General features: G+C 41.2%; 1 protein-coding gene across 2 annotated transcripts in view; it reads right to left on the reverse strand.

Moving 5' to 3' along the window:
• Positions 1-7,224: 7,224 nt before the first annotated feature.
• The window catches only part of tcea3 (transcription elongation factor A (SII), 3), a 42,022-nt gene continuing 22,673 nt past the window's right edge, over positions 7,225-26,573 (reverse strand). For both annotated transcript variants that reach the window (XM_073034542.1, XM_073034543.1), the window contains exons 6-12: positions 25,059-25,136; positions 24,134-24,282; positions 20,781-20,842; positions 19,003-19,152; positions 15,029-15,175; positions 10,953-11,024; positions 7,225-9,967 (exon numbers count right to left, since the gene is read on the reverse strand). In XM_073034542.1, the coding sequence (XP_072890643.1) occupies positions 9,959-9,967; positions 10,953-11,024; positions 15,029-15,175; positions 19,003-19,152; positions 20,781-20,842; positions 24,134-24,282; positions 25,059-25,136 (667 nt within the window). In that variant the 3' untranslated portion in view covers positions 7,225-9,958. The remainder of the gene's footprint in view (positions 9,968-10,952; positions 11,025-15,028; positions 15,176-19,002; positions 19,153-20,780; positions 20,843-24,133; positions 24,283-25,058; positions 25,137-26,573) is intronic.

Consider the following 26,573-nt stretch of genomic DNA (forward strand, 5'->3'; position numbering starts at 1 on the left):
GATCCAGTGGATGTAGTGTACCTCGATTTTCAGAAGGCATTTGATAAGGTCCCACATAGGAGATCGGTGGGTAAAATCAGAGCTCATGGCATTGGGGGGAAGATATTGACATGGATAGAAAACTGGTTGGCAGATAGAAAATAAAGGGTAACGGTGAATGGGTGTTTCTCGGAATGGCAGGTGGTGACTAGTGGGGTGCCACAGGGCTCGGTATTGGGACCACAGCTGTTTACGATTTACATCTACGATTTAGATGAAGGCATTGAGAATAACATCAGCAAGTTTGCTGATGATACTAAGCTGGGTGGCAGTGTGACATGTGATGAGGATGTTAAGAGAATTCAGGGTTACTTGGATAGGCTGAGTGAGTGGGCAGATACTTGGCAGATGATGTTTAATGTGAATAAGTGTGAGGTTATCCACTTTGGGAGTAAGAACAGGAAGGCAGATTATTATCTGAACGGTGTAGAGTTAGGTAAGGGAGAAATATAAAGAGATCTAGGAGTCCTTGTTCATCAGTCACTGAAGGTGAATGAGCAAGTGCAGCGGGCAGTGAAGAAGGCTAATGGAATGTTGGCCTTTATTACAAAGGGAATTGAGTACAAGAGCAAGGAAATCCTTTTGCATTTGTACAGGGCCCTGGTGAGACCACACCTGGAGTATTGTGTACAGTTTTGGTCTCCAGAGTTAAGGAAGGACATCCTGGCTATAGAGGAAGTGCAGCGTAGATTCACGAGGTTAATCCCTGGGATGTCCGGACTGTCTTACGCAGAGAGGTTAGAGAGACTGGAATTAAGGAGATTGAGAGGGGATCTGATTGCATCATATAAGATTATTAAGGGATTGGACAAGATAGAGGCAGGAAATGTGTTCCAGATGCTGGGAGAGTCCAGTACCAGAGGGCATGGTTTGAGAATAAGGGGTAGGTCATTTAGGACAGAGTTAAGGAGAAACTTCTTCTCCCAGAGAGTTGTGGGGGTCTGGAATGCACTGCCTCGGAAGGCAGTGGAGGCCAATTCTCTGGATGCTTTCAAGAAGGAGCTAGATAGGTATCTTATGGATAGGGGAATCAAGGGATATGGGGACAAGGCAGGAACCGGGTATTGATAGTAGATGATCAGCCATGATCTCAGAATGGTGCTGCAGACTCGAAGGGCCAAATGGTCTACTTCTGCACCTATTGTCTATTGTCTATAAAAAGCATACGTTCTTCAGAGGGAAATATATGATTGAGTTTATAAAAAGTTAGAAAAAGGAAGAACTCAGGGTTCATAAAGAGTGAGTACTGGGTGATAACAATCTTTAAAAAAGCAGAAATAGCTAGCTACATCGGAAAGATTGACGAGTTTTATTACACAATGGGCAATTGGCTCATGTATACTGAGCTAAAGGAATGGTATTTTGAAGCAAGCAAAATAAGCAATGAGAAGAAGTGCCAGTTTTGCTGAGTTCATTGGGTTTAAAGGCAAACAGTTCACTTCAAAGTTTGATTGCTCTATCAGAAATGAGTTTTGTAAAAGTAATGCAGGAACATTTGGAACCAAAGCCATTGTAGATTGCAGAATGCTTTAGATTTCATAAGTGGAATCAAAAGGAATTGGGGTCCTTTTCAGTGTATGTGACTGAATTAAAAAGATTGTCTGAGCATTGTCAGTTCAGTCATGGTCTTAATGATACACTAAGAGATTGTTTTCTTTTTTGAGATTCCACAAACTAAACATTCAAAAATGGATCCCAACTGAAGCACAACTGACATTTAAAAGAGCAATTGGAATCCCTGTATCAATGGAAACAGCAGGCAGAGACAATTGAGTTGCCATCAGGAATGAAAATGAGCATGAATAAAATTGCTGCATCTAAACAGAAACTGGCCTGGCAAAACAAATTGTGTTACCATTGTGGCTGGGGCCCACATACATGCAACTAATGCAGGGTTAAAGGTGAACTTTGCAGAAAATGCAACAAAGCAGGACACATACCAAAAGCATGTTGGGCAGACAAAAAGAAATGGACTGTACAGGGCAGAGAAAAAGCTAAAAAGTTTCTAAAAGAGCACCAAGGTTATACAAGATTATTAGGGGTACAGATAGTGTAAATGCAATCAGGTTTTTTCCACCGAGGTTGGGTGGGAGGACAACCAGAGGCCATGGGTTAAGGGTGAAAAATGAAATATTGAAGCATCTGCAGAGTTTCTCTTGTTTGCCTTTAGATCAGGAGACAGGAATTGGAGCATGTGCAGAGGGAGCTTAAAGGAAAAGATCTAAGTTGCTAAAGAGGAATACAGGAGAAAGCTTGGGAAGAGTAGCACATGAGAGGTGTGGATGCAGTGAAGAACATCACTGGCTGTAGTGTCTCGGAATGCAGCCGTGAATGGACTAATAAGTTAAACCAATTCTTCAACAGGTTTGACAATTGCCCTCCTGTTCACAACTTCTCAGCACACCAGTCCAGCTGCTGAGGCACCCAATGCTCCCTCAACACCAACACCTCCCTTCCTCCCCTCTCCCCTTTCCAGTTGAATATTTGGATGAACAACACCGGCTACCATTCCTTGCCCAGCACCTTCCACCCACGGCTCCACATATCAACTGCTATCATCCTGATCTTAACCTCAGCCCCCACCACCTACCAACTCCCCAGTCATCACAGACCCACCTTCACTACCGAGCAGGTGACAAGGGCTCTGGGACAAAGGATTGGGAACCTCAAGCTCCTGAAGGAGTATACTGTGCAGGTGAGAAGGGCTCTGGGACAAAGGATTGGGATTGGCTGGTGTGAACCCTGAGCAGCTGTGTGGAGTTCTCCAGCGCATTTTCAATCTGAGTCTCAGCCTAGAAAGGGTCCTGACTGTGTGTAAAATAGCACGTGTGGTCCCAGTACCCAAGAAGGGCCAACTGAAAGTCTTGAATGACTACTGTCCGGTGGCCCTAACACACATCATGCAGAACCTTTAGAGGCTGGTCCTAAGTCACCTTTGACCCCTGGTCAGATCAGCCCTTGATCCCCTGCAGTTTTCCTACCAGGAGCACATTGGAGTCGATGATGTTGTCAACTATCTGCTGAACAGAGCCTGCTTCCATTTGGATAAGCAGGGCAGCAGGGTGAGGATCAGATTTTCTGATTTTTCTAATGCCTTCAATACAGGAGGTGCTCGACAAAGTGGTCTCCCAATTTACGTAGAGTCTCACCAGTGTAGAGAAGGCCACATCATGAGCACTGGACACAATAGGCAATCCCAGCAGATTTGTCCATGAAGTGTTTTCTCAGCTGGAAGGACTGTTTGGAGCCCTGAATGGAGGTGAGAGAGGAGGTGAAAGGACAAGTGTGGTACTTCTCTCACTTACAGGGATACATACCAGGAGGATGATTAGTGGGGAGGGGTGAACGGACAAGGGAATCATGGAGTGATCCCTGCAGAAAACAAAGTGTGGCCAGTGGTGGTAGCTGCTTTCAAATTCTTACTCGTCTCATTTATCATCATGACAGGTTTACGCAATAAGTGATATACGCAATACAATTCCTCAAACCCTGTATTCTTTCAACCCTGGAGTCTTGCACATTTAAATGCCTCCAGGTTGTTAGCTGGCTGGACCCCAATCTAAAACATTTTCTTCTCAAATGTCTCTGTTCTTTATTTCCACATCCTTTATGAAGATTTTTAAACCATAACAGTTTAGACATGGGCCCACAGAAGAAAGTACAGTACTCATTTCTGTTATAGGCTTTAACAGAGGTCTGAATGGATTGATGTTTGGGACAAGAATGATGACTATATTCTTTGAGTTGATTAGCTCATGGAATGTAGATTGCATGAATTTATCTTTCCAGCCAGCACATGGTGATATTTATATTCCATTATGCACAAAAGAACTGTGTGGAATTCTAATAAGGCTTGTTGATACCCTGAGGATGAAACGTCTGGAACCATTAGCACAAAATCAACACTTGACCATTCAGGAATGAATTTAAATGCTTCAATTTAATATCAGAGAATATATACACTATGCAATCTGAAATTCTTACTCTTCGCAGACATCCACAAAATAGGAAAAAAAGAGAATGAGTAACAGAAATGTTAGAACCTCAAAGCTCCCTCCTCCTCTCATGCATAAGCAGCAGTGAAAATACCAACTCTTCCCCCCCCCCACTTGCTCCAGCAAAGCACTGAACCCCCTCTACCCTCTATGCAAGCAATCGCAAAGCCCCCAAAGAGATCATGATCTAGAGTCAAAACACTACTGTACATCCCAACACTCAGACACCTCCAACAGGCTCTCTCCCTCTCACTAGCGAGGGAGTGAGAGTTATGAGAAGAGACCGGCAGCTTGCTGTTTCAATGTTACAATCTGCCACGCTGCTTATCCAAGTCTCCTGACTTGAGAACAAGGCAGTGAACTCTTACAAAGTGTTCACTCTCACAACATTATGGATGAGGGGTAATTCTGTTGACAAACTTTTTAAACGTGTTAAAATGGGAAATTAGGTAAGGGAGAAGAGAATGGAGGTTTATTCTGAAAGGTAAAATGAAGCAGAATTGTAAGAAACTCATGGAACATAAACACCAACATACATAAGACAGATCAAATGGCCACCCTTTGCTACTTATCAATACTTGACTATGGTGAGAACGTGTCAGAGTCACAGAACACAGAAACAGGCCCTTCAGCCCATCTTGGCCATGCAAATCACCAAACACCTACTCACACTAATCCCAGATTCTGCCATCCACTGGGGATAATTGACTGGCACCAACAACCCCCGCCAAACCACCTGCCTTTGCAATAAGGGAAACTGGAACATCTTAAAGAAACCTCAACCTGGAGGAAGCCACAGTTGTCACCGACTTCATCACGACCTGTTGGATGAGTGTGTGCCTTCGAGAACATACGGGACTTACCCAGACCAAAAGCTGTGGATGAACCAGGAGCTGCATAGTCTGCTGAGGGCCGAATCTGTGGCATTCAGGACCACTGATCCAGAAGTATACTACACGTCCAGCTAAGGACTATGGCAGTGATTTTAAGGATGAAAATGCAATTCTGATTGAGGTTAAAGACTGAATCAGATGCGCGTCAGCTTTGGCAGGGTTTGCAGGCCATTACATCTTACACAGTGAAACCTAACATGATGAAAGGCGGTGATGTTTCACTCCCAAATAAGCTCATTGCCTTTTATGCTTGTTTTGAAAGGGAGAGTAAAACTACATTTATGCAAATTCCTGTAGCATCTTGTGACCTTGTGATCAGGAGGGTGAACCCTCATAAGGTGTCAAGGCCTGATGAATAACCTGGTAGGGCTCTGAAAACATGTGCCAACCAACTAGCAGGAGAGTTCAAGAACATCTTCTCTTACTGCTGCATTTGGAGGTTCCCACCTGCTTCAAAAGGGCAACAAATCATACCAATGTCCAAAAAGATCAAGGTGAGCTGCCTTAATGGCTATCGCCCAATTGCACTCACATCTATGGTCATGAAGTGCTTTGAGAGGTTGGTCATGTGTGGAATAAACTTATAGCTAAGCAAGGACCTAGACACAATGCAATTTGCCTATCACCACAATTGATCTAAAGTGAATGCAATCTCACTAACCCTCCATTCAGTCTTGGATCACCTGGACAACAGCAATACCAACGTCAGGCTGCTGTTTGATTACGGCTCAGCGTTCAACACCACCACACCCTCAGTTCTAAACAACAATCTTCAAAACCTGGGACTCCGTACCTCCCTCTGCAACTGGATCCTTGACTTCCTCACAGTTTGTGCAAACTGGAAATATCACCTCCTCCTCACTGTCAGTTAACACTGGTGCACCTCAAGTGTGCAATGCTTAAGCTCACTGTTCTACCCACTGCTCAAAGTCAATTCAATTCAATTCTACACCCACAATTGTTTGACTAGGCAAACACCATCTATAAATTTGCCAGTGACACAACTATTGTTAGCAGTGTTTCAGATGGTGACGAACAGACACACAGGAGCAAGGTAGATCAGCTGGTTGAGTAGAGTTGCAGTAACGACTTTGCACTCAACATCAGTAAGACCAAGGGATCACTGTGGACTAGCCTCCCCAGCATCGAAGATACCTTTAAAAAGCAATGCCTCAAAAAGGTGGCATCCATTATTAAGGATCCCCATTACCCAGGACATGCTCTCTTCTCATTGTTACCATAATGGAAGAGGTACAAGAGACTGAAGACACACACTTAATGTTTCAGGAACTGTTTCCTCCCCTCTGCTGTCAAATTTCTGAAGGGATAATGAACTCATGAACACTAACTCAGTATCTCAGTTTTCCTTTCTTTTTGCTCGACTTAATTTTCTTTGTTTTAGATAGATAGATACTTTATTCATCCCCATGGGGAAATTCAACATTTTTTCCAATGTCCCATACACTTATTGTAGCAAAACTAATTACATACAATACTTAACTCAGTATAAATATGATATGCATCTAAAATCACCCTCTCAAAAAGCATTAATAAATAGCTTTTAAAAAGTTCTTAAATAGTTTACTAAAATACATTGAATGGTAACTTAAGCTCAGTCCTAACCCCGGTACTTTAACGTATCTTACCCCTGGTGGTTGAATTGTAAAGCCGAATGGCATTGAGGAGTAATGATCTCTTCATCCTGTCTGAGGAGCATTGCATCGATAGCAACCTGCCGCTGAAGCTGCTTCTCTGTCTCTGGATGGTGCTATGCAGAGGATGTTCAGGGTTTTCCATGATTGACCGTAGCCTACTCAGCGCCCTTCGCTCTGCTACCGATGTCATACTCTCCAGTTCTGTGCCCACGACAGAGCCTGCCTTCCTTACCAGCTTATTAAGACGTGAGGCGTCCCTCTTCTTAATGCTGCCTCCCCAACACGCCACCACAAAGAAGAGGGCGCTCTCCACAACTGACCTATAGAACATCTTCAGCATCTCACTACAAACATTGAATGACGCCAACCTTCTAAGGAAGGTTCTTTTTGTAAACTTATAGTTTCCTATTATGTATTGCAATGTACTGCTGCAAACAATTAATTTCATGAAATATTCCAGTAATATTAAACCTGATTGTTTAATCAGGAAAACGTGCCAACTCCACATAGACAGTAGCCAAGTCACAAGACCACGAGTAACTATGCCACCGTGCTATCCAGCCATTTAGTCAAACATCCTTAGAAACATGCACCAAATGTTAAAAAATCCATGAGAAAAACACCACCTTAAAAGAAAATGAATAGGATTTAAACTGGTTTATTTAATTTGTTGACACATTTCTAAAACATGTACAATCACTTTAATTTTCTGAATACAAACATCTGAAGCTGGCCTGAAGAGGGAAAAATATACAATTTAAAAACAAATCAAAGATTCAATCTTTTGCCAACTCAGCAACATTGCCTGCAAGTAGATTTCAGACAACAAAATATAAACTTCATATCAAATATCTAAAGTATTTCAATGTCTTTTTACACAGTTAATTGCCCAATCTCAAGGACTGTCCAGAAGTCAAATGCAACTATAAGGATAAGCACCAGAGAATCTGCAGATGCTGGAAATCCACAACATACATAAAACGTTGGAGGAACTCAGCAGGTCAGGCAGCACCTATGGAATGGAATTAGGACAGTTGAAAGGTGTCAGCTCAAAGCATTGACTCTTTATTCCTTTCCGTAGGTGTGTCTGCCCTGCAGAGTTCCTCCAGCATTTGGTATGTGTTACAACTATAATGAAGTGTCTTTGAGCAATGTTTGGGAGAGAGGAAAAAAAAAGTCACAGAAGTACAAAATTGAGGGTGCATTTGTAACTTTCTTTGAAGAGTTTTATTAGCAATGAAACTACAGGGAATTTCATGGGATTGGAGAGAATGGTGGTTAAACAACAAAAGCATTCAGCTAAACAAGAACTCTTCAGTGCTGGATTACCTAAAGGAAAAATAATCGCCACAGGATATCTGATCTGTCTGACAAACACTGGCTAAAGTGAAAATACAATGAAACCTTCAGGAATCCATCCAACCAGATTTATAACTTCCTCCCCACCAACTTTAATTATATGACTGTCGAACAAGAACTAACCTCATGAGTGATACCTTTATGACTTTATTGGAATTCACCTCTGAACACTTTTTGCTCCTGTAAGATGATGGAGACCTGACACACTCTGTAAAGATAATGGAGATAGGAGATAATAAGGTCTCAATATCAGCAAGACCAAAGAACTGATTGTGGACTTCAGAAAGGGTAAGACAAGGGAACACACACCAGTTCTCATTGAGGGTTCAGAAGTGGAGAGAGTGAGCAAGTTCAAGTTCTTGGATGTCAATATATCTGAGGATCTAACCTGGATAGAACATATCGATGCAGCTACAAAGAAGCCACAACAGTGACTATATTGCATTAGGAGTTTGAGGAGATATATAATGTCATCAAAGACACTAGCAAATTTCTACAGATGTACTGAGGAGAACGTTTTAACTCGTTGCATCACCGTCTGGTATGGTCGGGGGAGTGAGTGGCTACGGCACAGGATTGAAATAAGCTGCAAAGTTGCAAACTTAAGTCAGATCCATCATGGGCACTAACCTCCATAATATCCAGGACATCTGACAGAGCAATGCCCCAGAAAGGCAGCAGCCATCAGTAAGGACCCCCATTACTCAGTACATACCCTCTTCTCATTGCTACCATCAGAAAACAGATACAGAAGCCTGAAGACACACACTCACTGATTCTAGAACAGATTTTTCTCCATCATCTGATTTCTGAATGCATATTGAACCCATGAACACTACCTCACTACTTCTATAATTTCTATTTTTGCCCTACTTATTTAACTATTTGATATATATATATATCTAATGTAATTCACAGATCTGTTATATTATTATGTTTTGCATTGTACTGCTGTCGCAAAGACAACAAATTTCATTTCATATTCCAATGATATTAAACCTGATTCAGATTCTGATAATGGAGATAACTGTAAGATAATGTAGATCTGTTGCCCTCTTTTCACGTCTGAAGACCAATTGCCCCAAGAAGATAATGGAGGCTGTCCATAGTTCATGGAACAACTGGCCAACTGAAACTAACAGTTTAGAGGTGGAGAAGTTTGAGAGTGAGAGTATATTTGGAAGGTAAGGTAGCGACTTCTTTAAAAATGAACACAAATGAACAGTAATATACAAAAGTAGTCCTTTCAGATTTGGTTTATAACGCATGCAGTACTCCCCTGGGAGGATGTAATTGATTCTTTATTATTAGTTATTCTAAAGAGACTTGGATTTTTTAAAACAAATGCAATTCAATTGAATCTCATATTTTCCATTCTGCAAACATAAAATACCTATGAAAAATAAGATGTTTCTCATTTAAAATTTTGGGATCCTTTAATAAAATTAATCTTCAAAGACCAGCTTAATACTCGTGCAATATAATCAAAACCATACAATGGGTTTAATGTTGAAAATGCCACAAAATTTGTCTCTGTACAATTTTGCAAATAATTTGATGTTCAGACAGTTGTGAAATCCAAATTGATAATAAAATCTGCATTTGCTGGAGATTTGAAACAAAGGCAAAAATGCTCAAACTGAAAAGAAAACAGTTCAGTCAGCATTGTAGTGAATATTTCAGGCCTGAAGTACAATGCTAATGTTTCCTGTCTGAAGAGACAATTGCTTCTCTTTCCACAAATGATGCCAGATCTATTGAGTATTCCCTCTAATTTCTTTTCCTCAAATCTACGCCTCATTACACAGCAGAAAGCATGCAGTATGCTGAAGCTGCAGACTTTGTTCAGCTGTCAGTACATTTTTGATTAAGAGCCAAATTTACTCCTGTATCATTTGAAAACAAATTGAGATAAGCACCATAAGAATTTCTGACTTGGCTTGAATGCATTTTCTTCTCCTCCGAAAAAGATGAAGTTTAAATTGTAGTGAAGAATGTTTCAATAACGTCCAGTCAATCAGCAGAACTGAAATTACAAGTAGAAATACTTCAGGAATGTAACACTTACTGAAACCTTATTATAGAGCTGGAGTTCCAAACATTTCTTATGCCATGGATCTGTAATATTAACCAAACATTCCATGGAGCCCAGGTTGGGAACCTCTCAGTTACAGAGCAATAATTCATGAGCAAAAGACCCATCTCATTGAAATCTACCGAGTATGATAAGGCCTAGACAGAGTGAACTTGGAGAGGATGCTTCCTGTAGTGTGGAAGTCTGGGACCAGAGGGCAGAGCCTCAGTACAGAAAGACATCTCTTTAGAACAGAGAAGAGAAGGAATTGCATGAGCTAAAGGGTAGGGAATCTATGGAATTCATTGCCACAGAGGGTGGTGCAAGCCAAGTCATTGGGTATATTTAAAGAGGTGGTGGATAAATCCTTAATTAGTAAGGAAATCAAAGGTTATGGGGAGCAAGCAGGAGAATGGGTTGAGAGATAATATAAATCGACCATGATGGAATGATGGAGCAGATTCGAGATATCTATTTCTGCACCTGTCTTATGGTCTTATATGTAGAAAAAAAAACTACAGCAAGAGAGAGAATGGGATTGGTGGAGCAGTTGAAAGCCACCCTTGAGTTGATGGCTGAATGAACTCCTTCCATGCCGTGAGGAAACATTTCAAAAGAGAAAATAAAGCAGTAGTCTTTTGAGACAAAGAGAAATCCAGGGGTAGTGGCAAGAGGTGAATTACCAGTCACATTCACAATCTGGTGTTTATCTAGAGACACAGGGTAGAACATGGGCCTGTAGTTGCATGAGGTCTCAAAACCCACTCTCGATACAATCACCATCCATGAAGGATAAGCTCAGAGAGAACACGAGGAGGATTGGGTCAGAAATTTTAAAAATGAAATAAAGAAAATGTGTGAATGGAAAAATTAAATGAATGTATGAATAGATAAAATAAACAAGGAGTGAATGGAAACAAATGATTCTACAACAAACCTTCCAGCGGTTTCCACATTCATTGCACAGAACAAATGTTGTCATCGGTTCATCGGCACTTCGGGTTTGAACCTATAGAGAATTGAAATGAAAATTTTCATTAAATCAGCCCATGCATAACTGCATTGCAATCTCAAATTGCACTGGATAACACATTTTTTTGAAGGTGTTGCTTCCTCAATTTTTTTGTGGTTATGATAGATCACTTGAAGCTGAACACAAATACAATTTCAGACTACTTGCCGTCATGTAGGAATTTGGAGAAACAAGAAATTAATTTTTATTGACTATAATGCATTTAGTTGCATAACCCTTCGCAATAGTTCAACTAAGCTAAAAATGTTGTGTTTATGATGTTCATTTCCACTCAGTGTCTGAGGTTTCTCATTTAAGTGTTCAACAATAATCAGCCAGCAATGATGGATTCCAGTTGTGCTGATACTGTTTCTCCATGACTGTAATGTCCTGGTGAAACCTTTAACCTTGACAGTGCCGAGATTTGCACGGAAGAAGTCTAAATGGAAACGCAGAAAATTAATCTTTAGTGACACGTTGCACTTCATGGTTTCAGCTTACATTATGGGCAACAACTGACTTGAGTTATGAATCAAAATAATTGAGGCAATTCTTTTTTTAAATAGTGTGTGATAGACAAATTCCAAGGTGATTTTCATGATCAGCAGTCCAAAATCCACAAGATACACCCAAAAGTATTTTGTAAGTATTCAGTGTACTTCATCTGAAATTCAAGGGGAGCATGAACAAGAGAAGTGCTATCTGTTTATTAATAATTAATAATAATAATTTATGGGATAACTGGGAAGGGAAATAATTAAAGGCCATCTACATCTGACTTCGAGGCCAAGCACTTTTGGAATGCAGATCCTAAACTTATCAGCCTGTATCTGACTGTCCCCGTACATAGGTAGGACTTGCTCCACGATCACACATTGGATATTTGATGGTCTTTGTGTGTGAGGTTTTTCATGGGCTCCAGGTCATGGTCTCTTTGGGGGCTTTGCTATTGCTCATGTGGTGGAGTTGCTAATGCTTTCTGCTGGAACAGACGACAGGGAGGGTTTATGCTTTGCATGGGAGGAGGTAGGCTTTGGGGTTCTAATGTTTCTATGTCACTCATTCTCTAGGTTTTTTCATCTGTTTCATGGATGCCTGCGAAGAGTAAGAATTTCAGGTTGTATACTGTATACACTCTCTGATATTAAATTGAACCACTGAAGTTGAACATCAGCAAGTAGTTTTATTACCTCGTGTGTTATTTGAAAGCATTCTCAATTATACCTTCCTTCACTGTGCTGCCAACTGAGAGTAGACTGATGGGGAGAATTGCTTTATTTGTAGAATGAGTCTATCTGAACAGTTTGCCTTTCATTTGTTAGATGTTGTGTAATAGCTGCTCTGGAACCTCGGTTCATTTGAGAAGTGAGCACGTGTCTTTGACATTCTACCTGATATTCTTCTATTGTGTTTTTCTATTTTCCTGTAAATACCTGCAAGAAATTGTATCTTATAACCATATAACAATCACAGCACGGAAAACAGGCCATTCCGGCCCTCCTAGTCCGTGCCGAACTCTTAATCTCACCTAGTCCCACCTACCCGCACTCAGCCCATAACCCTCCACTCCTTTCCTGTCCATATACCTATCAAATTTTACCTTAAATGACACAACTGAACTGGCCTCTACTACTTCTACAGGAAGCTCATTCCACACAGCTATCACTCTCTGAGTAAAGAAATACCCCCTCGTGTTTCCCTTAAACTTTTGCCCCCTAACTCTCAAATCATGTCCTCTCGTTTGAATCTCCCCTACTCTCAATGGAAACAGCCTATTCACATCAACTCTATCTATCCCTCTCAACATTTTAAATACCTCGATCAAATCCCCCCTCAACCTTCGACGCTCCAATGAATAGAGACCTAACTTGTTCAACCTTTCTCTGTAACTTAAGTGCTGAAACCCGGGTAACATCCTAGTAAATCGTCTCTGCACTCTCTCTAATTTATTGATATCTTTCCTATAATTCGGTGACAAGAACTGTACACAATATTCCAAATTTGGCCTTACCAATGCCTTGTACAATTTTAACATTACATCCCAACTTCTGTACTCAATGCCCTGATTTATAAAGGCCAGCGTTCCAAAAGCCTTCTTCACCACCCTATCTACATGAGACTCCACCTTCAGGGAACTATGCACTGTTATTCCTAGATCTCTCTGTTCCACTGCATTCCTCAATGCCCTACCATTTACCCTGTATGTTCTATTTGGATTATTCCTGCCAAAATGTAGAACCTCACACTTCTCAGCATTAAACTCCATCTGCCAACGTTCAGCCCATTCTTCTAACCGGCATAAATCTCCCTGCAAGCTTTGAAAACCCACCTCATTATCCACAACACCTCCTACCTTAGTATCATCAGCATACTTACTAATCCAATTTACCACCCCATCATCCAGATCATTTATGTATATTACAAACAACATTGGGCCCAAAACAGATCCCTGAGGCACCCCGCTAGTCACCGGCCACCATCCCGATAAACAATTATCCACCACTACTCTCTGGCATCTCCCATCTAGCCACTATTGAATCCATTTTATTACTCCAGCATTAATACCTAACGACTGAACCTTCTTAACTAACCTTCCATGTGGAACTTTGTCAAAGGCCTTGCTGAAGTCCATATAGACTACATCCACTGCCTTACCCTCGTCAACATTCCTCGTAACTACTTCAAAAAATTCAATAAGGTTTGTCAAACATGACCTTCCACGCACAAATCCATGCTGGCTACTCCTAATCAGATCCTGTCTATCCAGATAATTATAAATACTATCTCTAAGAATACTTTCCATTAATTTACCCACCACTGATGTCAAACTGACAGGTCTATAATTGCCAGGCTTACTTCTAGAACCCTTTTTAAACAATGGAACCACATGAGCAATACGCCAATCCTCCGGCACACTCCCCGTTTCTAATGACATCTGAAAGATCTCCGTCAGAGCTCCTGCTATCTCTACACAAACTTCCCTCAAGGTCCTGGGGAATATCCGGTCAGGACCCGGAGATTTATCCACTTTTAAATTTCTTAAAAGCGCCAGTACTTCCACCTCTTTAATTGTCATAGGTTCCATAACTTCCTTACTTGTTTCCCACACCTTACACCATTCAATATCCTTCTCCTTAGTGAATACCGAAGAGAAGAAATCGTTCAAAATCTCTCCCATCTCCCTCGGCTCCACACATAGCTGACCACCCTGATTCTCTAAGGGACCAATTTTATCCCTCACTATCCTCTTGCTTTTAATATAACTGTAGAAGCGTTTCGGATTTACTTCCACCTTATTTGCCAAACCAAACTCGCAACTTCTTTTAGCTTTTCTAATCTCTTTCTTAATTTTCCTTTTACATTCTTTATATTCCTCGAGCAATTCCTTTACTCCATGCTGCCTATATCTATTGTAGACATCCCTCTTTTTTTGAACCAAGTTTCTAATATCCCTTGAAAACCATGGCGCTTTCAAACCTTTAACCTTTCCTTTCAACCGAACAGGAACATAAAGATTCTGTACCCTCATAATTTCACCCTTAAATGACCTCCATTTCTCTATTACATCCTTCCCATAAAACAACTTGACCCAATCCACTCTCTCTAAATCCCTGCGCATCTCCTCAAAGTTAGCCTTTCTCCAATCAAAAATCTCAACTCTAGGTCCAGTCCTGTCCTTCTCCATAATTATCCATAATCTTGAGGTAGTATGTGGTGTGTATACATACTTTGATAATAATTTTACTTTGATTTTCAATCTAATACGTTGCTAAAGCCAATTATCTTCTCCAGATCCAGAGCACTCGACTGCTTCTTGTGCCATGTGCCACGCATCAAAATGGCTGAATGGCAACTTCTGTGATTGCGCGGGACCCAAGCAGGAGGTTCAGATGGATTACCCATTTGAGCTTCTGGGTGAATGTAGTTGAAAATACTTCCAATTTAACTCAATCTTTTCTTTATACATAGTACAATGAGGCTCTGCAAAAATGGCTGCATACCTGATTGTAGGTACAGTTTTTCTTCTTGCATCTACCACATTGGAAGAGAGTAGAATCGGTACCACTTGTTTTGGCCATCTGATGCTCCCTAATGGCTTCCTTAGTTATCACATTCCGTAGCTCCTTCAACTCATCACTGGCCATCTCCTGCAGAGATATGTGTTAATAGGAGTGGCAGTCTACCAATTAGAACATTACAGCTCAACAAATTTCCAATATTGGGGAAAGTTACACTGGTTGAGGGCTTCACCTCAGTTTTGTTCTGAACAAAATCAGCACATTTATTTGAAAACATGGGCTCAGTCAAAGTCAACAACAAAATTGGAAATTTGAACTCAATTCCAACTGTTCGCAAGTAAAGTTCTGTGACAAAGCAAAATTATCCACTTGCAATGAAAAAGCACATCATGATGCCATTTGTTCTGAAATTTAGCACATGCCCATAAACCTGTGAAACAAGACACTAGATTTGCTGTGTACTGGAGAAACAAACAAAATGTTGGTGGAATGCAATGGATCGAGGAGCATCCATGGGTGAAAGAAGTGTCAATGTTTCAGAACTAAACTCTGCATCTTTGACCAATTAGTTTCTTTGTCTACTCTCTGCAGTGTGCATTAGATCTTCAAAAAGAAAAGGTCCACATGGGGAATTGGCCATAATCTGCTTTATGCTATCTTTGGTACACTTTGCCCAAGGGTGAAGGTTGTTACTCTTAACCCAGCCCAACTGTTCCATTTACAGAGGACCCATAACAAAATACCCCTTGGACAGTTCACCAGGTAATAATAAGACTCTGCTGAGCTACATGAAATGCTGGGTTGGCTGACCAAGTCAGCAGTGAAAGAGGCAGTTTTTTTGTGCATCTAAAGAGAGGAAACACAACACAGAGCCACAGACCTACAGTATGGAAGGAAAAGCAGATTTGAAGGTCTAGATGTCAATGGTGGGATTAGAAAAGTGCAGATACATGAGGTGCTTTAATTGAAAGACTACAAAACAATGTACAGGTAGGTTTGATTACAGATGCAGCCAGAGTCTGAAAGCAAGAAAAGATTAAGATCTAAAGTGTTTAAGTACCAAAAGCCAATGCATACATCTGCACATTTCATAGCCTGCCTCATTTTACTTTCCAGTGGCATAAATAGAACATAAAGATGTGATGTATAAATCTGTATCCTTGCTGTTTGTAAAACTGCATACGGATTACTGTGACTGATGGCTGACATCAGCTTGGTGTTTCTAATCCGTGTGATTCTACAAAAAAACCTGGTCACAGACACCTCTGATTATCTATGAGATGCTCCATTGAAATCAATGGTTTTTGTTAAACACCACTGACCGAAGACCTTCTTTTCTACTATTCTCTACCAAATGAGACCAACCACATTACCCAACATCAACAAGTCTAACAAGTAACTGAAGTGTGTTTTATACGTGGGAATAAAAGCAACAGAGGTGGCTGCTGGGTTGGTTAGGATTAGAGTTATCAGGGGACTGTGTAACATTGGGAAATGACAGATTGGGGGCGGAGATGGCTTGGAGACTGGGGATTGACAGGTGAGTAATTGACTTATCTGCTAGTGTTCTTGCCTGCCTTAATGCTGGCAACCTAAGATTAGCTCAGGAGTGCCCTATTATAAAGATTAGCTTTATTTGTCACATGTACATCAAAACATCGAAACAGACAGTGACATGCATCGTTTGTGTCAAATCCAATCAGTGAAGATTGTTCTGGGGGCAGCCTGCAAGTGTTACCATGCTTCCAGCACCAACAAAGCATGGCCACAACTTACCAACCTAAACCATCCATAGAAATCTGCATAGCAACCGGAGTACCCAGACGAAACCCACATGGTCACAGGAAGAATGTATGACCTCCTTATTGACAGCGGCTGGAATTGAACTCTGATTAATGACTGCCGGCATTGTTAAGTTGTTGCTCTGACCACTACGCTACTGTGACACCCCAGGGAACTGTAACTTGCCCCACCTAGAATAGAGATTTCTCCTATGACAGCTTGGCTTAAGCTCTTCTAAAATGCTCCAAAAATAATAATGTTAGACATAGAATTAGTTCTTCTGCATACCCCTGTTCTGGAATTTACATCTTCTCTTGATAAAACAGGACACAACAGCTCTAATTCTTCTGTCTTCAGAATCAGAATCAGGTTTAATATCATTGGCATATGTCATGAAATTTGTTGTCTTTGCCGCAGCAGTACATTGCAATACACAATAGAAAAATGTGAATTACAGTAAGTATATATATTAAATATTTAACAAGTAAGTAGTCCAAAAATAGAAATTAAAAAATAGTGAGGTAGTGTTCATTGTCCATTCAGAGATCAGATGGCAGAGGGGAAGAAGCTGTTCCTCAATCATTGAGTGTGTGCCTTCAGGCTCCTGTACCTCCTTCCTGATGGCAGAGGGGAAGAAGCTGTTCCTGAATCACTGAGTGTGTGCCTTCAGGCTCCTGTACCTCCTTTCTGATGGTATCAATGAGTTCAAGGCATGCGCTGGGTGGTAGGGGTCCTTAATAATGGACACCACCTTTTTGAGACAGCGCTCCTTGAAGAAGATGCCCATAAAGTAGCATAAATCTTCATGCACTCATTCCTCCAAATGATCGTCTCCCATGTAGTTCACCATAACAGACCATCACTGGGATTATGATAATGATGTCCACATGGGCAACACTTCAGATAAATGAACTGACAGGGCTAAATGGTGATAAGCTAGTAAAGATGTTGCTGGCGTGGAAACCCAAAGAGCTGGACTAATAATTCAGACACAAGGGTTGAAATCCTATCACGGCAGCTGGGAAGTTTAAAGACCTGTTATCAACAATATTGTTATAAATGAGTCAGGTTCTTGCAGAAATCCTCTGGTTTGCTGATGTCACTCCTTTCCATGTCTGGTCTTTATGTGAATGCAACCCCAGAACAATGGGGGTAATGTATAACTGTCCTATAAGATGGTATATGTCTCAGATGTCTACAGATGTACCATGGAAAACATTCTAACTATTTGCACCACCATCTGGTATGGAGCTGGGGCAGGGTGGGGCTACTGCACAGGATTGGAATAAGCTGCAGAAAGTTGAAAACTCAGCCAGCTCCATCATGGCCACTAGCCTCTCCTTCCTCCAGGACACCTTCAAGAGGCAATGCCTCAAAAATGCAGTACCCATCATTAAGGAGCCCCATCACCCAGGACATGATCTCTTGCCACCATCAGAGAGGAGGTACAGGAGCTTGAAGACACAGTCACAGCTTCTTCCTCTCTACCATCAGATTTCTGAATGGACAATGAACCCATGAACACTACCCCAGTACTCTTCCCTCTGTTCTGCACTAATTATTCAATTTAAAGTTATATACATTACATGTATATATACCTATTTTAATTTATAGCTTTTGTTATTATGTATGACAAGGTACTGCTGCTACAGAACAACAAATGTCATGATATATGCCAGTGATACTAAACCTGATTCTGATTCCAATTATAAGATGGCCAAACAAACCAGTCTGCTGTATCTAGGACTATGAATTGCCACGGAAAAGCTTTATTATGAATAGTTGTGGGTAGGGTATCAACGTGGTGTGGCTCGTTGGGTTAGGAGGACATGATTTGTGCTGAATCTCTAAATAAATATAATTTAAGAAGAGCACAGTATGTCACTAAAAGATAAAGAGGCTAAAGGTGCCACCTTATCACAAAGCATGCAAACATATTCTCCACAACATTCTTGCAAAATTAAATGCAACTTACAAGATAGACTACTGTGGTCCACAAAGAGAGCTGACCACTATCTTCTACTCTCTTTTCTAGGTCAATCATCCTTTAGTAATAATCAATATTATGCAATTAAATAGAAGCAAATCAGTCAGGAAACTTTGATGTACTTTTGATTAGAAAAAGCCTATATGTTGCATCGGAAATGTTAACGTGATTCTTGATGCAATCTCACCTCTGCAGTCATCCTTGCCAGGTGTAGGAGGTCTATCGCGCCAGACAGTACGTTCTTTCTCAAGTTAGGATTCTTTGGGTCTTTCAGGTTACTTATTCTGCTTCGGACCCGGTTTTTGTACTTCAGGTCAGTTTTCTGAAACTCCTGGTAGATATGTGAAATGGTTAAGCAGCATAGAGTGGAATTAGAGGCAGATGGAAAGTGAAAAATCACTTTATAAAGAGGTATCTGATGATCTGCACCTCTGGCTACTTGCTGGATCTGTTCCAGCTCAAAGGTGATTTAAATCATTTGAGAGGCTTCCAGTGCCTTGGGACTTATTATTTGCAGCAGTCATTAATCACTATGGGGAGTTTATTTTAACAAGCCACACATCAATCTCTTGAATGGTAACCAAGAAGCTCATCTTTAATGTTATCACGTCCTTATCCAAACCGTTTTTTGTGGATGAAAGCGTTTACAAGGAGGAACTGAAGGAAGTTGAATTGCGTTCACTAGACATTGACTAGTGTAATAAAGCTTCAGCATTCTGATGAAGAATTAGGGGAAGGTGGTGGGGAGGGGCATTGTGGTTAGGGAATGATACACAAGGAACATCCCTTCAAATTACAGGCACAAGCATTAATATCCATGGCAGCTTGAGATGTACCATCATCTGTGCAAAATCAGCAAGGAAGTCACATCCAGTGTGGAAGGATCTCCAGTAATGATCTCTTTCTCTCTCTCTCTCTCCCCCACACACACACGTCACTGCTTTCTTGAAATCATCGCCTAAATTTCTTCAGGTTTTTTAAAAATATAAATATATAACTTTAATTATATCATATCCTTTTTATGGTTCTTAAAAACGAAAAGCAGAGCTGAGTTTGATGGATGATGCATCGTAGATATTCATACCTCAGGCCAGGGATCTTCTGGGTTCAGTGCAGATTCACTGTCAATGCATTGTTACACTGACCAATACGGAAGATAATGGAATGCGTTGGGTTATCTGGTCATTACTGCTTGTAGGAGCATTGTTGTACACAAACACATCTATAGATAATCACCTGGATATTTGTGGCACCATGGTAGTGTAATAGTTAATGCGACACCATTACAGCTCAGAGCGTTAGGAGTTCAGAGTTCAATCCCGGCATCCTCTATAAGGAATCTCTGCACGTCCTCTTTGTGAAATACATGGGTTTTCTCCAGGCCCTCCGGTTTCCTCCCAGTCCACAGACTGGTCTTTGTAAACTGTCCCGTGAATAGGTTAGGGTTAAATGCGTAGGTTGTTGGGGGCTGCTGGGTGGCGTGGGTTGGATGTGCAGGAGGGCCTGATTCACACTCTTTCAGTAACAGGGAGTGTGACAGGGTAGACGTCAAGATATTTCCTCTAGAGCAGGGCTTCCCAACCAGGGGGTTTACAGATCCCTCACTTAATTATAGGGGTCCATGGCACAAAAAGGGTTGGGAACCCCCGATTCAAAGGAAGGATTATAAATCAGGGGACAGAGTTACAAAATGAGGATGTGGTCACTAGTCATACCGGCAGGAGTTGGAATATTCCACAGAGGTAGTGAATTATGGAATTCTCTGCCCCAGAGTGTTGTTGGGATTTGATCACTGGGGACACTTAAAGCCTTCTCCTCCTTTCTTATGGTCTTACAGCTACAGTAGTAACGACATTTTCACTGATTGTGAGGCACGTCAAGGCATCCATATGGTGTGAAAAGCATAATGCAACAAAATGTTTTGATTTCTTTCGGAAATAGTATAATTGCTGATTAATACCAAAGGATATAATCTTCAATTTCTGCACCCATCTTGTCACAGTTGGCATCATAGTCCTTGTAATCATCTATGGAAAAAGAATGCAATAAATTCAAGTCGTTGATTGTCATTTAATTATATACACGTAAACCGTCAAATGAGACAACATTACTCCAGACCATTGTGAGAGTAAGCGTTCGGCACAGACTAGAAGGGCCGAGATGGCTTGTTTCCGTGCTGTAATTGTTACAAAGCACAGTGGTACACGTAACACATATATAACACCCAATAACTTTGGAAAGTAAAGATGGTTCCTCAGTTAGAAGCTGAAATATCCATGTGACTGTACAACCCTGTAAGCACGGTACTGGGAATGCTGAGTTGCTCGATCACACCTACAATTCAGTTGGCAAGTCCAACAATTATCATACCCATTATTGACAAAGGAACTCCGGAATATTTTACAGCAGACCAGAATTCAGACTTAAATTTGTTTATGCATCACATCTACATCAAAATGCACAGTAAAATGCCTCATTTGCATTAACAGACAACACAACCTAAGGATGTGCTGGGGAAAGACTGCAGATGTTGCCACATATTCTGGCACCAACAGAACATGCCCACAATGTTCACAAAAAAACTAACAACAAAAGGAAAACACGCCTCTTTTCTCCTTCCCACCCATAGAGACAGTCCTCTAACCCCAGCACAGGCTGCCTCTGGGCCTCCAGCACGCTCATGGACTCCCAGACCTTGGTCACTATTGCATCACCATCTGGTATCTGGGGTATGCCACTGCACAGGATCGAAATAAGTCGCAGGAAGCTGTAAACTCGGCCAGTTCCATTGTGGGCACAAGCATCCCAAGCATCTAGGACATCTTCAAGGAGTGATGCTTCAAAAAAACATCATTAAGGACCCCGCTATCACCCAGGGAATGCGCTCTTCTCATTGCTACCATCAGGAAGGAGTTACAGGAGCCTGAAGGCACACACTCAGCAATTCAGGATCAGCTTCTTCCCGTCTGCCATCCGAATTCTGAATGGACATTGAACCCTTGGAACACCACCCTACTACTTATTTATTTCTCTTTTTGCTGCAATTATTTAATTTTCAAATATGTATATACTTCTTACTGTAAATTACAACAATAATGTTTTTATTATTATGTATCACAGTGTTCTGCTGCTGCATAACAACAAATTTCACAACACAGGTCAATGATACTAAATCCAATTCTGATTCTGACTTCATTCCGGCTTAACCAAACAAAATCAGAGCAAAAAAAAATCTAATATCTTCAATATATTGCATCATTACAGCATGGATTAACACAATGGTTTTCTTCTGATGACACAGGTTTGTTTCCCCACTAGCACTGGAAAATATAAACTTCAATCTAGTTTAATCAAATTCTCTGTACACCCATCCCCGTTTCTCTGATGTTAAAAGCAAGCTGCTCAGAGTGAGACAAATATCAGATAGAGATCTTGCTATATGGACTTACGGGGATCTCAATGGCACTTATCAAACTTTGAAAGGCCTTAACAGAGTGGATGTGGAGAGGACGTTTGGTGGGGGTGTCTGGTAGCAATGAGAACAAGACATGACTTGGATGATGGGGGTCCTTAATGATGGATGCCAAGTTTTTTATGCATTACTTCTCGAAGAATGGAGATGAGCAATTTCTTTAACCGGAGGGTGGTGAGTCTATGGAATTCATTATCTCAGGTGGCTGTGGAGGCAAAATCATTGGGCGTATCTAAAGCAGAGTTGATAGGTTCTTGGTTAGTCAGGGCGTGAAAGGTTGTGAGCAGATGGCCGGAGAATGGGGTTGAAAGGGAAGTGGATCATCCATGATGAAATGGCAAGCAGACTTGATGGGCCGAATGGCCTAGTTCTGCTTGCATGTCTAAACGTCTTAGGCTTTGCCCATTATCTAGGACATGCCCTCTTCTCATTGCAACCATCAGGAAGGGGGTACAAGAGCATGAAGGCACACACTTCATGTTTCAGGAACAGCTTCTTCCCATCTGCCATCACATTTCTGAATAGACATTAAACCATGAACACTACCTCACCACTTTTTTTATTTAATCATTTTATACATAATGTTATGTATAATGTGTGTATGTGTGTATATATATACACACACACACACACACACACACACACACACACACACACTCTAACTGTAATTTACAGTCTTTATTATTGATTGTGATGTACTGCTGCTGCATAACAACAAATTTCATGACAGACGTCAGTGGTATTAAACCTAATTCTGATTATGATTCATTTCCTACATATAGTAGCTACACTTCAAAACTATTTCATTGGCTATCAGGTGCTTTGGGACATCCCAAGGTTGTGAACAGCACTTCACAAACACAAGTTCATTGTTTTATTCATTAAACAAAACTATCTGATTATAACTTTTTGTTGAAGGTATTGTTATCATACTGGAAAATGGAACAACAAACAATTTGCTGGAGTAACTCAGCGGGTTGAGTTCTGATCCAAGGCTTTCCCCAAAATGTCGACAATGAAAATTTAATAAACATCTGTAGATGTGTGGTGGAGTGTATATTGACTGGTAACATCACAGCCAGCTATGGAAAACCCAATGCCCTTTAATGGAAAAGCTTACAGCTCAGTCTGTCACAGGTAAAGACCTCCTCACCACAGAGCACATCTACACAGAGCGTTGCCACAGGAAAACAGCATCCATCATCAGGACCTCCACCATTCAGAACACACTCTCTTCTAGTTGCTGCCATCAGAAAGAAGGCACAGGAGCATCAGGACCCACACCACCAGCTTGAGGAACAGTTATTACCCCTCAACCATCAGGCTCTTGAACTAGAGGGGACAACTTCACTCACCCCATCACTGAACTGTTCTCACAACCTATGGACTCACTTTCAAGGACTCTTCATCTCATGTTCTTGATATTAATTATTCATTTATTTTTTTTCTTTTTGTATTCCCACAGTTTGTTATCTTTTGCACATTGATTGTCCATCCTAATGTGTGCGATCTTTCATTGATTCTATTGCGGTTCTAGGATTTATGTAAATGTCCCCTAGAAAATGAATCTTAGGGTTGTATATGGTGACATATATGTACCATGATAATAAAGTTACTTTGATCTTTGACATTTGAATTCTTTCCTCCCACAGAAGCTGCTTGACCCACTGAGTTCCTCTAGCAACTCATTTGTTGATTGCAAGCACAATTTTCCTGGTTCAGTTTTTAATCTTGAGTAAAATGTTCTTTTCCATTTTCGGTCCCAACTCCCAACACACGGTCACCTGCAGCTGCTCCTCAATTCACAACAAACCGGATCACGATATGACATGGAAACACCGCTTACCGTCTGTCTTCAGAGCTGCTATCAGCATCTCTATGCACTTGTCACGGATGGTCTCACCAGTCGACAGGAAAGGAGGGAGAATAGTTGCTGAGAAGAAAGTAGGGCTGGTGGGGGAAGAAGGTGATTCCATCTTTCCTTTACTGACACCACTGTTAAAACAGGTAGCACATTTCACAGGAGGAAACACTGACATTTCAACCTGCAGCAGGCACAGAAATCGAAAAGAACCCCAAAAATCCTTCACTGTCAAGTGGGTATGTGAAGGGAAATATACTGAGACAGTGTGGAAGAAAGACACAGGGGATGGGCCAGAGGGTCTGCTTCTGTGGTGTGTTGCTCCACAACTCTGAGTCGAAAGACAAACCCAGCCACATCATAAGAATGTTTTTTAAATGGCCAAAAGGTTTGCAGAGTTTTTGTTGTTAAATCCTGCAACAGTTTGGAAGACCATTAGTTAGAAAAATGTGCTAACAAATTATTCATTTAGTTCAATTATTTAGATATACAGCATAGTAACAGGTACTTCTGACCCAACAAACCTGCACTGCCCAATTACACCCATGTGACTAATTAGCCTACCAACCCGTACGTCTTTGGATCATGGGAGGAAACCAGAGCACCCAGAGGAAGTCCACACAGTCACAGGGAGAACTTACAAACTCCTTACAGGCAGCGATGGGAATTGAACCCAGGACACTGGTGCTATAAAACATTGCACTAGCCACTACGCTACCATGCCGCCAAACTTTGGGGAAAAAATAAAAAAAAACACACAGTATTGTCATTGCTACAGGGGTCAATCAGATATCGAGCTGCAAATGTATTTTAACAATGCTAACTAAATCATGTCATTTTTGCATTTAAAAGTACATTGTCAAATACTTTTACCAACAGCACTCTGCCGCCTTCATAAACAGCATCATACCTCTCCTCTTTATCTGTGGAGTTCTTTCTTGATGCTGGTGAGAGGGCGACTGGCGACATAGAGCTTGAGGAATCTCTCCTGCAGAAAGAAGCATCAGATCACATTGAAGTCACAAATGGAGTCTGTATAGATCAATACTTAACGGTCAACATGGACAGGGGGTGGTGATGCGCTGAATCACTCTGTAACAGAACCTGTGAGTGATAGGGTGGTGTAACAGTCAGTGCAATTGCTTTACAGTGTTAGTGATCCCAGTCAGGGCTCAATTCCCACCGCTGTCTATACAGAGTCTGCAGGCTCCCCCTGTGGCTGTCTAGATGCTCCTGTTCCTGCCCACATTCCAAATATGTATGGTTAGGCACAGGATTAGTATTAGTAAATTGTGGGCATACAATGTTGGCACCACAAGCATGGTGGCACTTGCAGGCTGCCCAGCACCATCCACACTGATTTGATTTGATGCAAACAACACGTTTCACTTTATGTTTTGATGTACACGTGACAAATAAAGCTCATCTTTGAAATGTGTGATCATAAACAGTTTACTACCCGTCTGACGTCACAGACAAGTTGCTCACTTTTTCCTGTACTGCTCCAAGATACCGTTAAGCAGTGGGAACTGAGCCCTGTGAGCAAATCAGCAGAGACATGATGTTAGGAACCAGTTATTAATCATTTCTGATGTACTTGCAATAGGTAGGGCTTAGATGGTAAATGGAGGATTGTTCCAAATGATCAATTGTATAACTGGAGGGAAAAATAACACTGAGCAAATAAACGGCTTGAACACAGCACACGAGCATGCCCTTTTGCCCACAAAGTTGCTCCAAAATAATTAAACTAGTAACTAAACTAATCCCATCTGTCTACCAAATATCCCTGTAATTCCATTCTCTGCACATTCATAAGTTTATCTAACAGTCTCATAGGTACCTCCACCATTATCTGCCTCTACCAGCAACCTGGCAACACATTCCAGGCTCCACCACTCTCTGCATTAAAAAACATGCTCCACTCATCTTTTGAATTTATTTTCTCTCCACTTTAAATGCATGCTCCCTTGTAAATGATATCTCAACCCTGGGAATAAGATGCACCTGTCTATTCGATGCCATTTAGAATCTTATAAACTTCTCTCAGCCTCCATCGGTCCAGAGAAAACAACCCAAGTTTGTCCAGCTTCTTATAACGCATCCCCTGAATCAGACAGCATCCTGAGAAACCTCTTTGGCACCCTCTCCAAAGCCTCCCCATCTTTGCTATAATGGGAAGACGAGAACTGAATTCAACACTCCAGATGCAGCCTAACTAGAGTTTTATAAAGCTTCAATATATTTTCCTGACTTTTGAATTCAATACCTCATCTAATAGAGGCGAGCATACTACATAGGCTTTCTTTATCACGGGGACAACTAGTGCAGCCACTTTCAGGGAGGTAGGAACTTGGGCCCCAAGATGTCTCTGAACATCAACTCTACTAAGGGTCTGACTACTAACTGTGTAACTCATTTTTCA

The sequence above is a fragment of the Hemitrygon akajei genome, chromosome 32 (genome assembly GCF_048418815.1).
Source record: "Hemitrygon akajei chromosome 32, sHemAka1.3, whole genome shotgun sequence".
Taxonomy (NCBI): Eukaryota; Metazoa; Chordata; class Chondrichthyes; order Myliobatiformes; family Dasyatidae; genus Hemitrygon; species Hemitrygon akajei.